The sequence below is a fragment of the Phalacrocorax carbo genome, chromosome 4 (genome assembly GCF_963921805.1).
Source record: "Phalacrocorax carbo chromosome 4, bPhaCar2.1, whole genome shotgun sequence".
NCBI classification, from domain to species: Eukaryota; Metazoa; Chordata; class Aves; order Suliformes; family Phalacrocoracidae; genus Phalacrocorax; species Phalacrocorax carbo.
Window position 1 is genome coordinate 14,875 of NC_087516.1, and position 14,252 is coordinate 29,126.

At 42.2% G+C, this 14,252-nt stretch overlaps 1 protein-coding gene across 1 annotated transcript in view; it reads left to right on the forward strand.

Annotated features, from left to right (window-relative positions):
• The first annotated feature begins 6,613 nt into the window (after positions 1-6,613).
• M1AP (meiosis 1 associated protein) overlaps positions 6,614-14,252 on the forward strand; it is a 29,427-nt gene continuing 21,788 nt past the window's right edge. Inside the window, exons 1-2 of the mRNA XM_064448663.1 lie at positions 6,614-6,902; positions 12,248-12,430. Coding sequence (XP_064304733.1) covers positions 6,654-6,902; positions 12,248-12,430 — 432 coding nt within the window. The 5' untranslated portion in view covers positions 6,614-6,653. The remainder of the gene's footprint in view (positions 6,903-12,247; positions 12,431-14,252) is intronic.

Below are 14,252 nucleotides of genomic sequence, written 5' to 3' on the forward strand. Positions count from 1 at the left end.
GTCTGTCAATAGAAACAGTGGGACAGGAAGCCCTAATTACTTTAAAAGTGAGTCTTGACCAGTTAACAAGGAAACTGCATGACATGATAACTGTGATATTAAGGAAAGTTTCACTGACCAATCCCGTATTCCTAATACAGCATGACATTAGTGTCTTACACATCCTATCATGAGACTGCTTCTAGCATAACCTGAAATCATACCACTTGAGATAAATTGCAACTGGCCATCAGTGTAATGTGCAGCCTTCAAAAGAGTGTCAAGTGCTTTGGAGGTAGGAAGGAGGAAGAGTAAGGAGACTGAGCCCCCTGCTAAGTTATTCTGCCCAGGGCCTGACAGAAGCCTCTCTGTTCTTCTGTGGTCTGATATTTGTGATTTCAGCATTGCTTTTTGTCGTTCAGGTGCAAACCCTGTTCAGTCACAGCTGGGAAGGTCCTGCATAGAATCAAAGCAGAACCCAGATTTCTGTGGTGTCAGATTTCTGGGCCTAACCCTGAGTGAGGAATTACCTCAGCTGGCCTGGTGGAAGCAAAGAAAGGAAAGCGGTATCTTAAAGCCTACCCTCTTCTGCATGTAAATGCTCAAGTCTGGGTTACGGTGAGGCAGCTGCTCCTCTGAGAATGCACATACTGGGGTTCTCTCCCAGTGCTGTTAGTCAAATCGCTGCATTCAAAAAACAAGATATCACTCCTCTGCTAAAGCTGATGTGGATATTGCCACTAATCATTTAGTACACTGGAATAATGGCTAGAAAAGACATCCAGAACATGCGTGGTATGGATTCAATGCTGTTCTCAGGGTGAAGAGTTCACATAAGATACCCTCCCTCTCAGAAAAGTGCCCTGATCATCAGGTTAAAGGATATTTCAAGGTGTGATGGAAGGGAAATAGCAGTCCCCTCTTGCTCCGTCCTGTTTCATTGCACTGAAAAGGATTCAAGAGGCCTTGTGTCAGGGAGTAGGAGAAAGAAAGAAATAAAACTGAGCCTGTCTGCCTGTAAGGCGTGACTATGGAGGGCAATTCTAGTCTGCTCTGATACATGCATGTATCTCAGGATTTCACATGCACTTACTAAAGCACCCTCAGTGATGATTGCCTGTCTACAGTTATGTTTGAGGCCTATGAATTATGCAGATTGTTATCCATTTAACGTGTATGTTGACTTCCTATCACTCTAGTTTTTTAATCAAGATGCCAGGCAATATATAGTATATGCCCTATGAGGCTTCATTAATCATGCATATAATCTCATCAAAAAGATATTACAATACCTAAGAAGTTTAACTGAGAGTTCCAGCACATCACTCAAACAGAAGTCCCTCATGATAACACAACTTTCCTCAGAGCATTCTTGATGGGTTTTATGAGTTGGCTGGTTGTTCTATAGGGGCACTTGGGCATAAGCATTATGCATCAGCTTGTGCTTGTTTTGCTTTATCTGTCAACACGCTGGCTGTTCAGCATTCACAATCATTTGCTGCATCATTTTTAGTGATTCAGAATTAGGAAATGCCTTTTTCCAAACGCCTATAGTGTTATAATTCCTCTTCTTTTAAGGAAAAAAAAAATCTATAAAGGTTATAATAAGTTATTTTTAACACTATGATAAAGTGACTATTCTTACTAAGATTTGGTGATTTTATGTCAATAAAAGCACAAGCCTAAAGCCACTTATTTATTATTGGTTATAGCACTGGTGTATAGAAAAATATGTAATATCTTCTGTTATATAGGCGCTTGAATAATTCTGTTTTCAGTAGCTTGATTTTATGCTAACTTTTTTTGTTTGTTTTTATTCTTTTGTTTGTTCTGACCTTTTCAAATAAATGCCTTCCTTTCTAGGCTAGTTAGACAAAAAGATATACACCAGAAGCCACCCACAGTGCATAACCACTTCAGGGCTCAGGCTTCTCCATGGCTTGCTGTTTTTTTTCTCTAGTAATCCCACTTATTTATGCAGCTTGATCTGTCTTCCACATGAGAATTTTCATGTTTCCCAGGGTCCTGAAGCTTAGTCAGAAAATGATGTTTTTAAACCACCTAGTTTGAAACTCCAAATGAAAAATATATGAAAATAGTGACACAGTATAAGACCACAGATTCATCTCCTCCATGAACTTGCGGCCTACAGCAAATGCTTTGGGGAGAGTATAGGAAGCGGTTGAGTCTGCAGCGGTGCTGCTGCAGCCTCCAACTATTTGCAGCTCAGGGACTTCCTGAGTTGAAGGTGACATAAGCTCTTATCTTCTGCTTATCTTCTGCTACCTCTGCTGCTCTTTTGGTTAATTGCATTTGGGTATATTAAAATGCATGGTATGCAAATAAGCCCAGTTTGATAAGCAGCTGTGTTAAGCCCTTCTTTGCAACATCAGTGGTTGTGTTTTCTACAGATTTTATGAGATTAATTTTTGTGTATCATCTGTTTTCTATGTAATTAAGGAAAAAACAGCTGTATAATTGCAGTGGGAACCTTTTACTGAACAATCCTCATTTATCTGCAATTTCTCCATTAATGAGCTCTTATCTATTCATTGAGGGGATTGATTGCATTTTATAGTAGTATGGTGACTAAAAGCAAGTGCGTTTAATTTGAATGCTTCACAGAAGCAAATTACACTCTGCTGACACTCCTGCCTTGACCACCTAGGCCTATATGTAATCCTACTAAAATCTATTGATTAAGGAGATTTATTTTGCATAATTACACAAATATTTTAAAATTTGTTATTGACTGCATTATATCACAGTTTCTATGAATTTGCCTGGTATGTACATTATGACAAATAGGCTATTGCTATCCAAATTGTTTTGCGTGCTCCTTGTTTAAACAAGAACATTATGGTTACTCTGGAACTTGCACAGCTCTGAGATGAGTTAAAGGTTACCAGGAATGGTTCAGAGGGCTCCTGGGCACAAAGATCCCCTTTCAGAAATGCAAAACTCACAGTACTAGCAGCTGCAGGTTAATATCTTCTCTAGCTGCTAATGGAAAAGAGAATAATTAGTTATCAGTGCTTTTTTTCTAAATGCAGATCAAAATAGTCATTGAACACTTTTTCTGTATCATTAAAAAAATTATATCCTTATAAGCAGATTTATGCTATTGAGATTGTCTTTTGTTCTTGATATGTTTAAGGAGTAGCATTTATTCTTTGATAATTGACAGAGTAAGTTTTTATTGTCCTTAAACTTATTGACTGTTATTGTTTGTTGGTGCCTTTTGTTCATCATTTTCTGTGCATTTCCTTGCCAATAGCTTGTATTCTTTACTATTGTGTCTCAAGGTTTTCCTGGTTTTACTCCCTAGTTCTCTGTAAACAGACCACTGTCAAAGTAGTTGTCTTCACAGCCGTAGGACCGTAGGGCTTAGCTACCCAGTAAGGCATTCTTAACTTAAACTCATTATTCACATTTTTGTGGTTTTTTTCTTCCCACTTCGAGTGAGGTTGGATCCAAGTTTTGCTGGTACTTATATTAGAAAGAAGATGGAGACTATTCTTAGTATTCTTTAACCAGTGGCTTTGGTGTTGCCTCTCATTTATACTTTTTTAGACTTGGGTATTATTTGATGGGTTTGTGTAACTGGAACAAATGAAGCACTTAGGATAATATGCAACTGCAGAATGTTATCAGCACTCACAAGTCACTCAATGTGGCAAAGTTTTCTTTCTGTCCCTGTCTTTCTAGTTCTGAAAAATGTATGTCTTCTTGCACTGAGCAAATGTACATCACCATTAGCAACAAGCTCTGACAGTTGATACGTTCTGTTTTATTGAGCAGTAAGTTAATGTCATATCAGCTGCTAGAACTAACAGTTTCCATTTGTGCACACTGAATTATGGTGTAATCGCTTAGGCTAGGCTCTCTGTCAGTTCACTTGCTGCTTAAATGAAGATGTGATTTTACCATAGCAACCCATTAGACTATTATACCCAATTCTTCAGTTATCCAGCCTCATCACAGCTAAGTGTAACTGATGTAGGCTGTAAGGGAGGTGGGCTGTTTATGCTGTATGCCAAATATTGTACCGAGAACTGCATATAAATCATACTAATTTTGCTAAGCAGAGATTAAGACACCACAATTATGAAGAAATTAAGTCCATTCAGCTGATAAAGTACATAGCTGATGAGAGATCCATTTTACTAAAGCAGTTTAAAATAAGCATAGTCCTGTACAGTGTCAAGAATGAGAGAATTAATTCAAATTTAGGAAGACTGTGGGGGTTTTTTTTCAGAATCAAAGCTCATTTTTCTCTCTGAAACCAACGCAAATCAAAGACCCAACTCTTTTGTTGGATGGTTTTTGTTTCCTTGTTTGAGAAAGCACTGGGGACTTGCAGAGTTCAGTAGTATAAAGCCTCATCACAAAAAATACAGACAGAAAAGTATTTTCCCATATTTAATTTTCCCAGAAGTAATTTAGTGAACTCTCCTGTAAACTGTAAAGCTCCAGAAGCGACACTGATTAAAGTGGTATCTGTCAGTTTTCCATTTTCCAGTGAAATTATATCAGGTTACTAGTCAAAGCAAGATACCTACACATATGTACATTATATCTATATATATACACATACACATGTATATACATATATGACATTTTTACCAGTTCAATTTTGAAATTCAATCTGTGATCACTCCATTTTGCCTTCGCTGACAAACATCCTAGAAATACAGAGATTTTTTCTGATGTTACTTCAATCACATAGAAATTAATTTCTTGCTCTTTTCAAGGCTTACAGAAATTCTTACTCCAAAGTGCTGGAGGCTGTAGGAAATATAGTAGCTTGTCTCCTTGGTGAATGTAAAACAGTTATTGGTCTCAGCTAAACATACCACACAAAGTACAGGAATGCATACTGGCCCGAGTTCTGACCAGAGCCAAACCATGTAAATCCAGGGTTGCTTCAAATTTTGCTAAGCCTGCTGGGGATTTACACAGCTGTAGGAAGAAATAATTTATTCTAGTTCATATTGAGAAGGTGTGTGCAATTATGTAAGCACTTTTCTGGGCACAAGTAGACTTGTATGGTTACATGCTGCTGTTATTACCAAGACACATTTTTAAAGCATTTTCTATACCCTTAGAAACAGCAGTGAGTGCTTTATGCAGATATGTTTAGACTTAGTGAAAAGAAGACTTTAGGCAAGATCTTTGTTCATGATGAAGGAAGGAAAAGATTTCTTTGACAAGAAAATGCTGGCTCTTGTGCTTAAGATGTATGCATTGAAGGGAAATAGGGGGAAGAAGAAATGTCATATTCAATGTCAGAGGATGAGTACATGTGAATACTTTGCCTCTAAACCTTTAAGCCAAACTACGAGGTGTTCACTCTGGCCTCACGGCTGAGTGGTTTCCTCTGTTCTGTACACCTGAGGTACAGGAAAGACACAAGACCTGACAGCACACCCCTCCTGTTTGTTTCTTGCTGCTTCTCCGCTATTTCACAGAAACAGCCCAATTTTCGTAAAGATTGTGGGGAAGTCTCTCAAAACAGCACCAGCTGAGCTTTATGCATGCGGAGATGTGTAGTGGTGCTGCTGGGTGAAAGGGTGGATATTTGAAAGGAAGCGTACAAAAAGAGGTGGGGGAGAAACGTGTCCTGACCACACAATCCTCGTGTGCCTAAGGGATCGGTGCTCTCCCAGGGTACTGCAACAAGAACCACCTCTCTTCCCACACACACGGGACCCAGGAACTGAGGAGCCCTAATCTTTTCCTTTCCTTCCTTGTGCGAGCTGTCGCCTGCAACACTGACAGCACCAAGCTGTGCTAACAAATCTCTGTGTTGTTTGGCACAGCACAGCCACCTCCGTGCATAGCATTCCCAGCATCTCCAGCCAGCTCTGGCAATCAAAGCTGGCGTTTCACTGAAAATACTTTCTGTTGGAGTTTCTGACATTACAGAGTTTTTAAGGCTTGCAGCACTCCCATGTTTTTGAACAGTATGAGGTACTGCTGGGCAGCCTTAGTGCTGCATTCATTGAGGCTTTTGTCAATGCAGAGAGCTAACCCCAGGTGTTAGGTACTCTGACGGACAAAGGTCGGTCCTGTACCATCCACCAAGTAAAATTTATGTATATGCAATATTTTCTTGCTGCATCATGCTGGCCTTTTTTGGATATGACAGCTACTCGTCTCATACTGGGTATCAAGGAGTGGGACTGTGTTCTCCTCAGGGTGTTTGGGTATAATCACTTGGCCACTGCAGAAGTAGGAGTTCAAAGTCTTGCTCTACAGCAGCTGCTGGAGATCACTTCTTTGCTGGAGATTGATGCCATGTACCTGTGCCATACTGAGGGATCACGAAACATATCACACAGCTCATCCATGGACTAGGCATGGTTTTGCTACTAACACTTTTAACTGCTCCAGTTGCATCTCTAAGAATATATCTACCGTGCATTTTCTTTAGCTGAACCATTTTGTTTGCTGACTGTATGCATTTTCCCTGGTCTTTGTGTGGGTTTATCTTAGAGTAACGATTGCTTTGGAGAAAGCTGTAGGAGTCTAATTCATTACTGTCCGCTATGTCTCAGGCTGCTTTCAAGTGAATGGGAAAGGGGGAGTCTCACTCATTGATACTATTTGTTCATTTTTCCTGTTCAGATGCGGATGGATAACTGGACATCTAATACCCATGTTGAGAAACCATGAATTCCAGAAAATTACTCTCAGAAACACGGAGAACATTTCCTGCTACTAAAGTACACTGCCAGCAGCCATTGCGGATTCTCATTGTGGATGTCACATCACCTTCCTGGACGAACACTTGTTCTGCACTCTCTGAAGCTCTGGAAAACACACTTTGTTTGGCATGCAGTTTGACAGGCCCCTGCCGTGTTCCCCCGCTGAGCCTGTACGTGGTGCAGAACCAGCAGGAGTGTCTGCTTCCCTTTACGGTATGTATGAAATTATGTCTCTTGGGACCTAACGAACATGAATGCAATAAGCTGTTGCAGTTCAGTAAAGAAGTTATTATTTACTACAAACTTGTATCTAAAAGTTAATAATTCTCAAAGAGCATTGTTTCATAGACTTCATGGAAAAGGTGAATTTATGAAAGAATATGTTTAAAAGGAGTCTCATATTTTTGATCTGTGAAGTTGCTCATGTGCATAAATTAGGTTTTGTTCTGTTCCCTTCTAAAACATCTGCTGTACCGCTCCCTTTCATATGCTACTTTCTGCACTATCTGTAATGCTTCTGTACCAAAATATCAAACACAGCTGTCATAATTTGGATGGTGAAATGGTGTGTATACATGTTGATTACACAAATGTTACCACTTTGGGAGAGATTCCAGATATTTAAGGGGAAAGGATCAGAATTCAAAATATTTTTGCTGAATTTGAGAAATATCCTGAAATCACAGAATCATTTAGGCTGGAAAAGACCCTTAATATCATTGAGTCCAACCATAAACCCAACACAGGCAAGCCCACTACTAAACCATGTCCCTAAGCACTACATCTACACGTCTTTTAAATATATAGTTCTAAGTCAGTAAGAACAAGTATTTCACTCATCTAGGGATATGCAGCATAATAAATATAGATAGAGAATGACTAGCAGCTCTACAATAAAAGTTTGGGATTACAAAGCATCATAAAGTTCACAAGAATCTAGGAAGTCATACTATAATAAACAGTCATACTGAGCACTCTCATTTACACTACTTTATTGTAAACACACAGTATTAACCCTTCCACTTTATTCAGCAATGGTGAAAACATTCTGGAATATTTTGTCAAGTTTTCACATCTCAGGAAAGGTAGAGGCTAACTGGGAAAAAACCAACAGATGTCAACAGTAATTTAGCCAATGTGATCTGCAAGATGACTGTGGCTAATGGTGGTGTTTATTTTGTAGAATAGGTTATAGATAATGTGGCAAGGATAACTAAGGGGACACCAAATAAATATTTTCTGGAGATATTGTGAAATCACTCTGATTAGGGGATTTAAGAACAGACACTTGTCTGGCTTCATAGGGTGAATTCACATGTCACTGTAGGATGGACTACGTAATCTGTTTCACAACTGGTTCCCGGCCTGCTTTCTGTGATTTTGCATTATGTCCAAATCAATTTGTAAGTGTTTGAGGCCAAATGCCTGCTTTTGTATTTGCTAGGTGTGTCCTGACACTGATCCAACATGTGGTGGCTGACAGCAACCTCAGGTCTCATTTGGTAATCATGGGTCACCAGAGCACAACTGCACTTTGACACAATCCCTCTACCTGCCCCATCATATGAATCTTCTGCTCATCATAGGCTGTCTTCCTTGTTTAAACAACAATTCCTTATTTTCATAACCATAGTTTTTAAAGACAGAGGAACCCTTAGATCATTGTTTGGCTTCCTTCAAATTACAGGCTATTATATTTCACTAAAGTACTCATATATCATTAAAACACTTCCTCCAGAAAGACATCTAGTTTTCATCTGAAAATATTACAAGATGGAGAATCAAGTACTTCTGTTGATAATTTCTTCCAGTGGTTAATCATTATCATTGTGAAACTTGCACCTGTTTCTAATTTGCATTTATTGGCTTTAGCTCCCAGGGATTTGTTAATACATTTTCTCTTTTGGCTCGATTGAGGAAGGTGCTTGTATTTTATACTTTCTTCCTCTAAATATAAGCAGGTCCATTCTCAATCTTCTAGCTGGTAAATGAAAGAGAACAAAGTATACATCTAACTGCAAAGCATTTTTACAGGCCCTTAATAACTTCCAAGCCCTTCTATGTATTCACTCTTCTGGTATTTTGGATGCTACATCCCAATACTAGACTCAGCAATGCTACACAGAGAGCTAAAAATTACCCCCTCTTTGCATGACTGGTAATCACATCAACTCTTTTGCATTAATATTGTGTTTCTCTGGGAGTTGTCCAAGACAGCAAATTTCACACTCAAAGACTCGAGCCAGTAGTGCATACCCAGTTGATAGGCACAACTCTAGTGTAGGACCCCAGCTCCTCCCCAGCTTTGCTTGGATGTTCTGTCCAGTGAGCCTTCTCTTTGTTTTAGACATCTGCTGTTGTACCTGAAGGCTGTTTTTCAGAACTGTTCTTTCTCTATTAGGAACAGTAAAGTATAGTAAGATGTCTTACTCAACAGACCTAATTTCTCTAATAATGATATCTGGTCCTCTGCAGCTTCTGGCATCAGAGACAGTTTTATATCTCTATCTGATAAACATCTGTTCCATTTCAGCCTCTTCAGAAATACCAGGGCTCCATTGCTTTTTCTGCGCTCCTGAATTTGCCCCTTTGTCTCAACAGGGCATGCCGTTTATCACATTGACTTTCTGATCTAGCTAGAAAAAAACTTGATACTTCTCAGGGAGGAACCAAGATTGATCGTTTTAAAAGTTGCTTATTAGGCTAATCATATGAAGTCAGGAAAGCCTGAGAGCTGAAAATAGAATTTGGGAGAGTATGTGGGGAAGTGTCATATATGGTTAGCCTTTTCTTAGTCTTTCCTGGGTATTTGTTTATGGTTTGTACCGGTCTCCCCTATTGGCCTTACTCTAACAAGTTCAAAGAGCTTCCCTGGAAAGGGCAGGGGATGCCAAAGAAAAGGAAACCAGGAAGAAAATAAATAACTGTGGAGGACAACAGATGGTGACAAGAGGGTAAGTGAGCATCAAAGCGTCAAAAAATTTTAATGTGGGACTGAGTAAGGACTCTGAGCAGAGCACCTCCAGCTGATGGGCTCTGTTCCTACTGGTTTTCCCTTGGGATAGGCAGCTATCCCCCACAATTCCCAGACCCTCCCCAACAAAAAGGGCTGAAAAAGAAACAAGGGAGAAAGTTGTTAATTACAGGGACTAGCAAATTAAGAAAGTGAAGTGGGTGAGGGTACAACATGTGGAAGGAGCCAGAGAGGGCAGTGAGCACAGTGCCTACCCTGGCTCCTGGCCAGCTTTGATCTCTAATTTTGGTAGCTTTTCTCTGAAAGCAATGTAGTGTTGCAGATTACAATAGTTTGCTGGACGCACAGTGTGAAATTATGAATTCTTGGAGTTGTGTAATGAAGGGGCAGGGTCAAATGTGAAGAGACATGTCAAGGCCTATGGCACCAGGCTGGGTGTCAGCACCCAGAACAGGGCTGCAGTCAGAAACAACACAATTTGTGCTTAGAAGTTTAACATGTCCAAAGCACATTCCCGAGGTGAAACTGCAGCTTGCGTAGACTCCCCTAAATTAACATTTAAAGTAGCTGTGCATATACAAGAGAAAATACAATTCTGCTGGTGCCAGTTCCATAGGACAGGTACTTAACTGGACTTCAGGCTGCCCTGCATTCTGTGCTAAGCCCTGTTCTGCCACAGTTAGACAGCTGTTTTACAACTGTGTGAGCTGCAGCTGCCTCCTGGGATGGCAGGGCAGGCATCTGAACTGTAGGGAATTTTGCTGTAGCACTTAGAGAGGCTCCTGGCTGCATCTACTTGGTGCATTTATAAAAGATTGTTAACCTTGCAGCAGAACTGACATAATGGGCCAGATACTTCTCACACATTAGAGTACAAAGTGTGGTGTCCTTTCTGAAGACTACTCTTTTCACCATTCTAAGGCGAGGTTTGAGCCATCCCAGCTTTCTTCCCCACACTATTTGCAGAACCATTGGAGCTGTTTATGAACACATGCCTGAGCCCCTGGTTCCTAACTTAGTCACACTGAAAGACCATGCTGTAAACTGTGGCTGCTCAGGAGTGGTTCAGTGAGTCAGACCTCCAATGATCTGAAGCAAATGAGTCACATGTTCATCTGTTGACTCTTCTGTGAGGAAGGTGAACTCTGGCAGCAGCGCCTTATATTGCTTCAAACAGATTTGGTAGAGTTCACTAATAATCTCTCCTATGGCCAGAATTTGCCAGTTTACCCACTGGGTATGTCTCAACTCCTTTGAGTTCTTGTTGAAACTCAGGTGAACTGACATCTGTGAGATACTCCACACACCTTTGGATCCTGGCTGCTCCCTAGCATTGTCATGTCTGTGCTAAGGAAAGGTCGTGGCTGGGTAATAGACACCAGGTAGCCTCAACTAATATTGCGAGGAGAAAGAGTATGAGAGGCGTCTACCGTGATCCTGGGCAGCCTGGTTCATATTCAGACTGCCTTCTCTGGATTTCAGTGGCTGCTATAAAGTGATACCAGATTCAACAAAGGGCTGAGCAATATATGTAATATAAGGGTTCAGCAGCCTCAGACTGCAGGTAATCTCAATCACCATAGCAGGCAGCGACAATATGGCCTAATGTCCTCCAATCCATGAGACTGATGCAAAGCACCATAGTGGAGCAAAATGGGTTAATAACCTGTGCATTTATAATGTTCATCTTGCCATAATGAGTCAGATCAACTGTCCTCAGGGCAGCCATTGTACAGTGGTAGCTGTTGCCTGAAGGAATAAAACCTTTTTACAAATGACAGATATAGAATAATTTTTCCTTTCTAACACTTGCTCTGGAAGCTCATCTTTGAAGCAGGAGGGTCCACAGACCTTCCACCAGCCTTTACTTTTTGACAATCATTACTGTGGTGAATGTCCTAAAAGAGCAGTATAAGAGCATAAGAAATGTCCTCCTGAGTCAGACCAACAGTCCATCAGCCCAGTATCAAAAGTAAAGGCTATTTTGGGGGAGCAGCCCAGCCAAATCACTTTCTGCACTTCATTCTCCTCACACTCCCCTCGCTCCACAGCTGTTGTATCAAGAATGATAGAGGATACTTTTGAGGCTATTCCTCTTGGTATCTGCCTCTGGACCTGCTACCCATGAGTTTGTGGAACCCCTTTTTGAACCTGTTGCCAAACCCCCCTGAACACAGGTTCCATAGTTCCACAGCTCAACGAGTAAAGGAGCCTGGATATGGCAGGGGTGACTATGGCCTGGGGACATTACACTGCCTCAGCGCTCCTATTTATGCCTCAAGTTCTGCCTCTGTGTTATGCAGGGCCAGAGGAGAGGGGCATGCCAAACTACTACATTTTGGCTAGCAGCAGGCAACAGGTAGACAGCTGAAAACATGAGGAGTGTTAATGTGTGTTGTTACTAGCGTAACTATCAGCTGGTTTTGATTCATATCACTGTCCACTGTTTTCTGACTTGGCTCCTGCCTCCAGTCTTATTTCAGTGTTGTGAATTCAAAAGCCTCCTTCCACATTATGGAAAAATATTTTATATTATCAGTTTGACATTTCCAGTCTTTCAATTTCATTGAATATTGTTCTGCAGCAAGTGAAAGACAACTTTGCACGAATCCAAGCCTGCATTTTGGAGCTCCGTTCGCTACCAAGGGAAGGTTCTTTCCCACAGGGGGGAAATGGAATAGTACAAGCTGTGCAGGATGGATTGCAACAGTTCAAACAATACAGCAGACACACAGCAGCAGGAGGATCAAGAAACAGTTCTGTTGAGGTAAGAAAATATTGGGAAGGTAGTGGGAGCCATCCACCAGACTTGCCAATTGTTGACACATTAAGATGATAGCCTGTGTGATATCTAAGGTCTGTGGGAGGGAGGGAGAGAGCAGTTAAGAAAATAAGCACTCAAAAAAAAATCTGGATGGCAATCTCTGAACGCTCATGGAAACTATCCAGATTCAGGTCTGAGTTGCTTATGGAGGCTGACTTACTTTATAGTATAGAAAAATTAATTTAATTTCCAGGCATTTAAGATTGGATGCTTTTTCAGCTTACTTGCACAGAACAACTGTGTCAAACGCAAAGACATTCACAGTGCTTATGGACATGATTTTCCTTTCAGCCTACAGTTCCATTCTGTGGTTCTAGTGTCTGGAACTTTCCCTGATGCAATAGGATGTTTGTACAAAGGTCCGTATTATGCCTGAAAGCATGTCCACGATTCATTGAAAGTGAACTCATACAGACAAAAGAAATGCATTTCATCTTGAGAGCAGTCGGTATAGTTGCAAAGGACAGGAAAAGTCTACAGAATGGTCATTGTCTTGGCACAGTCCTCTCCAAATCAGTTTTCATAGAATCATTAAGGTTGGAAGAGACCTCTAGGATCACCAAGTCCAAGTGCCTGCCCAACACCCCCAGGCCTCCTAAACCATGGCCCCAAGTGCCACAGCTACGCATTTCTTGAACCCCCCCAGGGACGGTGACTCCCCCACCTCTCTGGGCAGCCTGTGCCAGGGCCTGACCCCTCTGGCAGGGAAGGCATTTTCCCTCATCTCCAACCTAACCCTCCCCTGACGCAGCCTGAGGCCGTTCCCTCTCGCCCTGTCACTGGTGACTTGGGAGCAGAGACCGACCCCCCCCTCACTCCAGCCCCTCTCAGGCAGCTGCAGAGAGCGAGAAGGGCTCCCCTCAGCCCCCTCTGCTCCAGGCTAAACCCCCCCAGCCCCCTCAGCCGCTCCCCAGCACACTTGTGCTCCAGACCCTGCCCCAGCCCCGCTGCCCTTCTCTGGACACGCTCCAGCCCCTCAAGGCCCTTCTTGTCCCGAGGGGCCCAAACCTGAGCCCAGCACTCGAGGTGGGGCCTCCCCAGGGCCGAGCACAGGGGCCCCATCCCTGCCCGGCCCCTGCTGGCCACACCAGGGCTGACACAAGCCCGGGGGCTGGTGGCCTCCTTGGCCACCCGGGCACTGCTGGCTCATGCCCAGCCGGCTGTCAGCCAGCACCCCCAGGGCCTTCTCCGCCGGGCACTTCCCAGCCCCTCTGCCCCAGGCCTGGGGCGCTGCCTGGGGTTGGTGTGACCCAAGGGCAGGACCTGGCGCTTGACCTTGTTAAACCTCACACAAGTGGCCACTGAGAAAGTCTAAAAAGAAGATATGGTCCACATTTGGAATAACAAAACAGTTTGTTTATAATTAGCATTTTCCTTTTCTTGGTGGCTTGGGAATTCCACAGGGCTCTTACTCTGCAAATTGTAACAGGGGTCCCTTACAGTACATCACTGGCAACGGCTGCATGAAATAACCGAAAAGTAGAAAAGGACCATTTTAAGCTCTGTGCAACAGACAGCCCCTGAAACTCAGGAATCATCATATCTGTTCTTGGCACGTGTCCTTAGGTTGGGTGAATGGAAAAAGGGTAATCTCTGACACCTTTGCAGCAGACATGGAAAGAATGGGGAAATCCAACTGCTTTGCCCATGCGCCAGAGAATTAGGGGAGAACTGTGCCTGCTGTAAACCTGAAGCACTAGTGCTTTATCCCCACTCCTTGCAGTTTACAAGGCCCTAAATAAGGTGCAGCTGCTAATGCATTAAG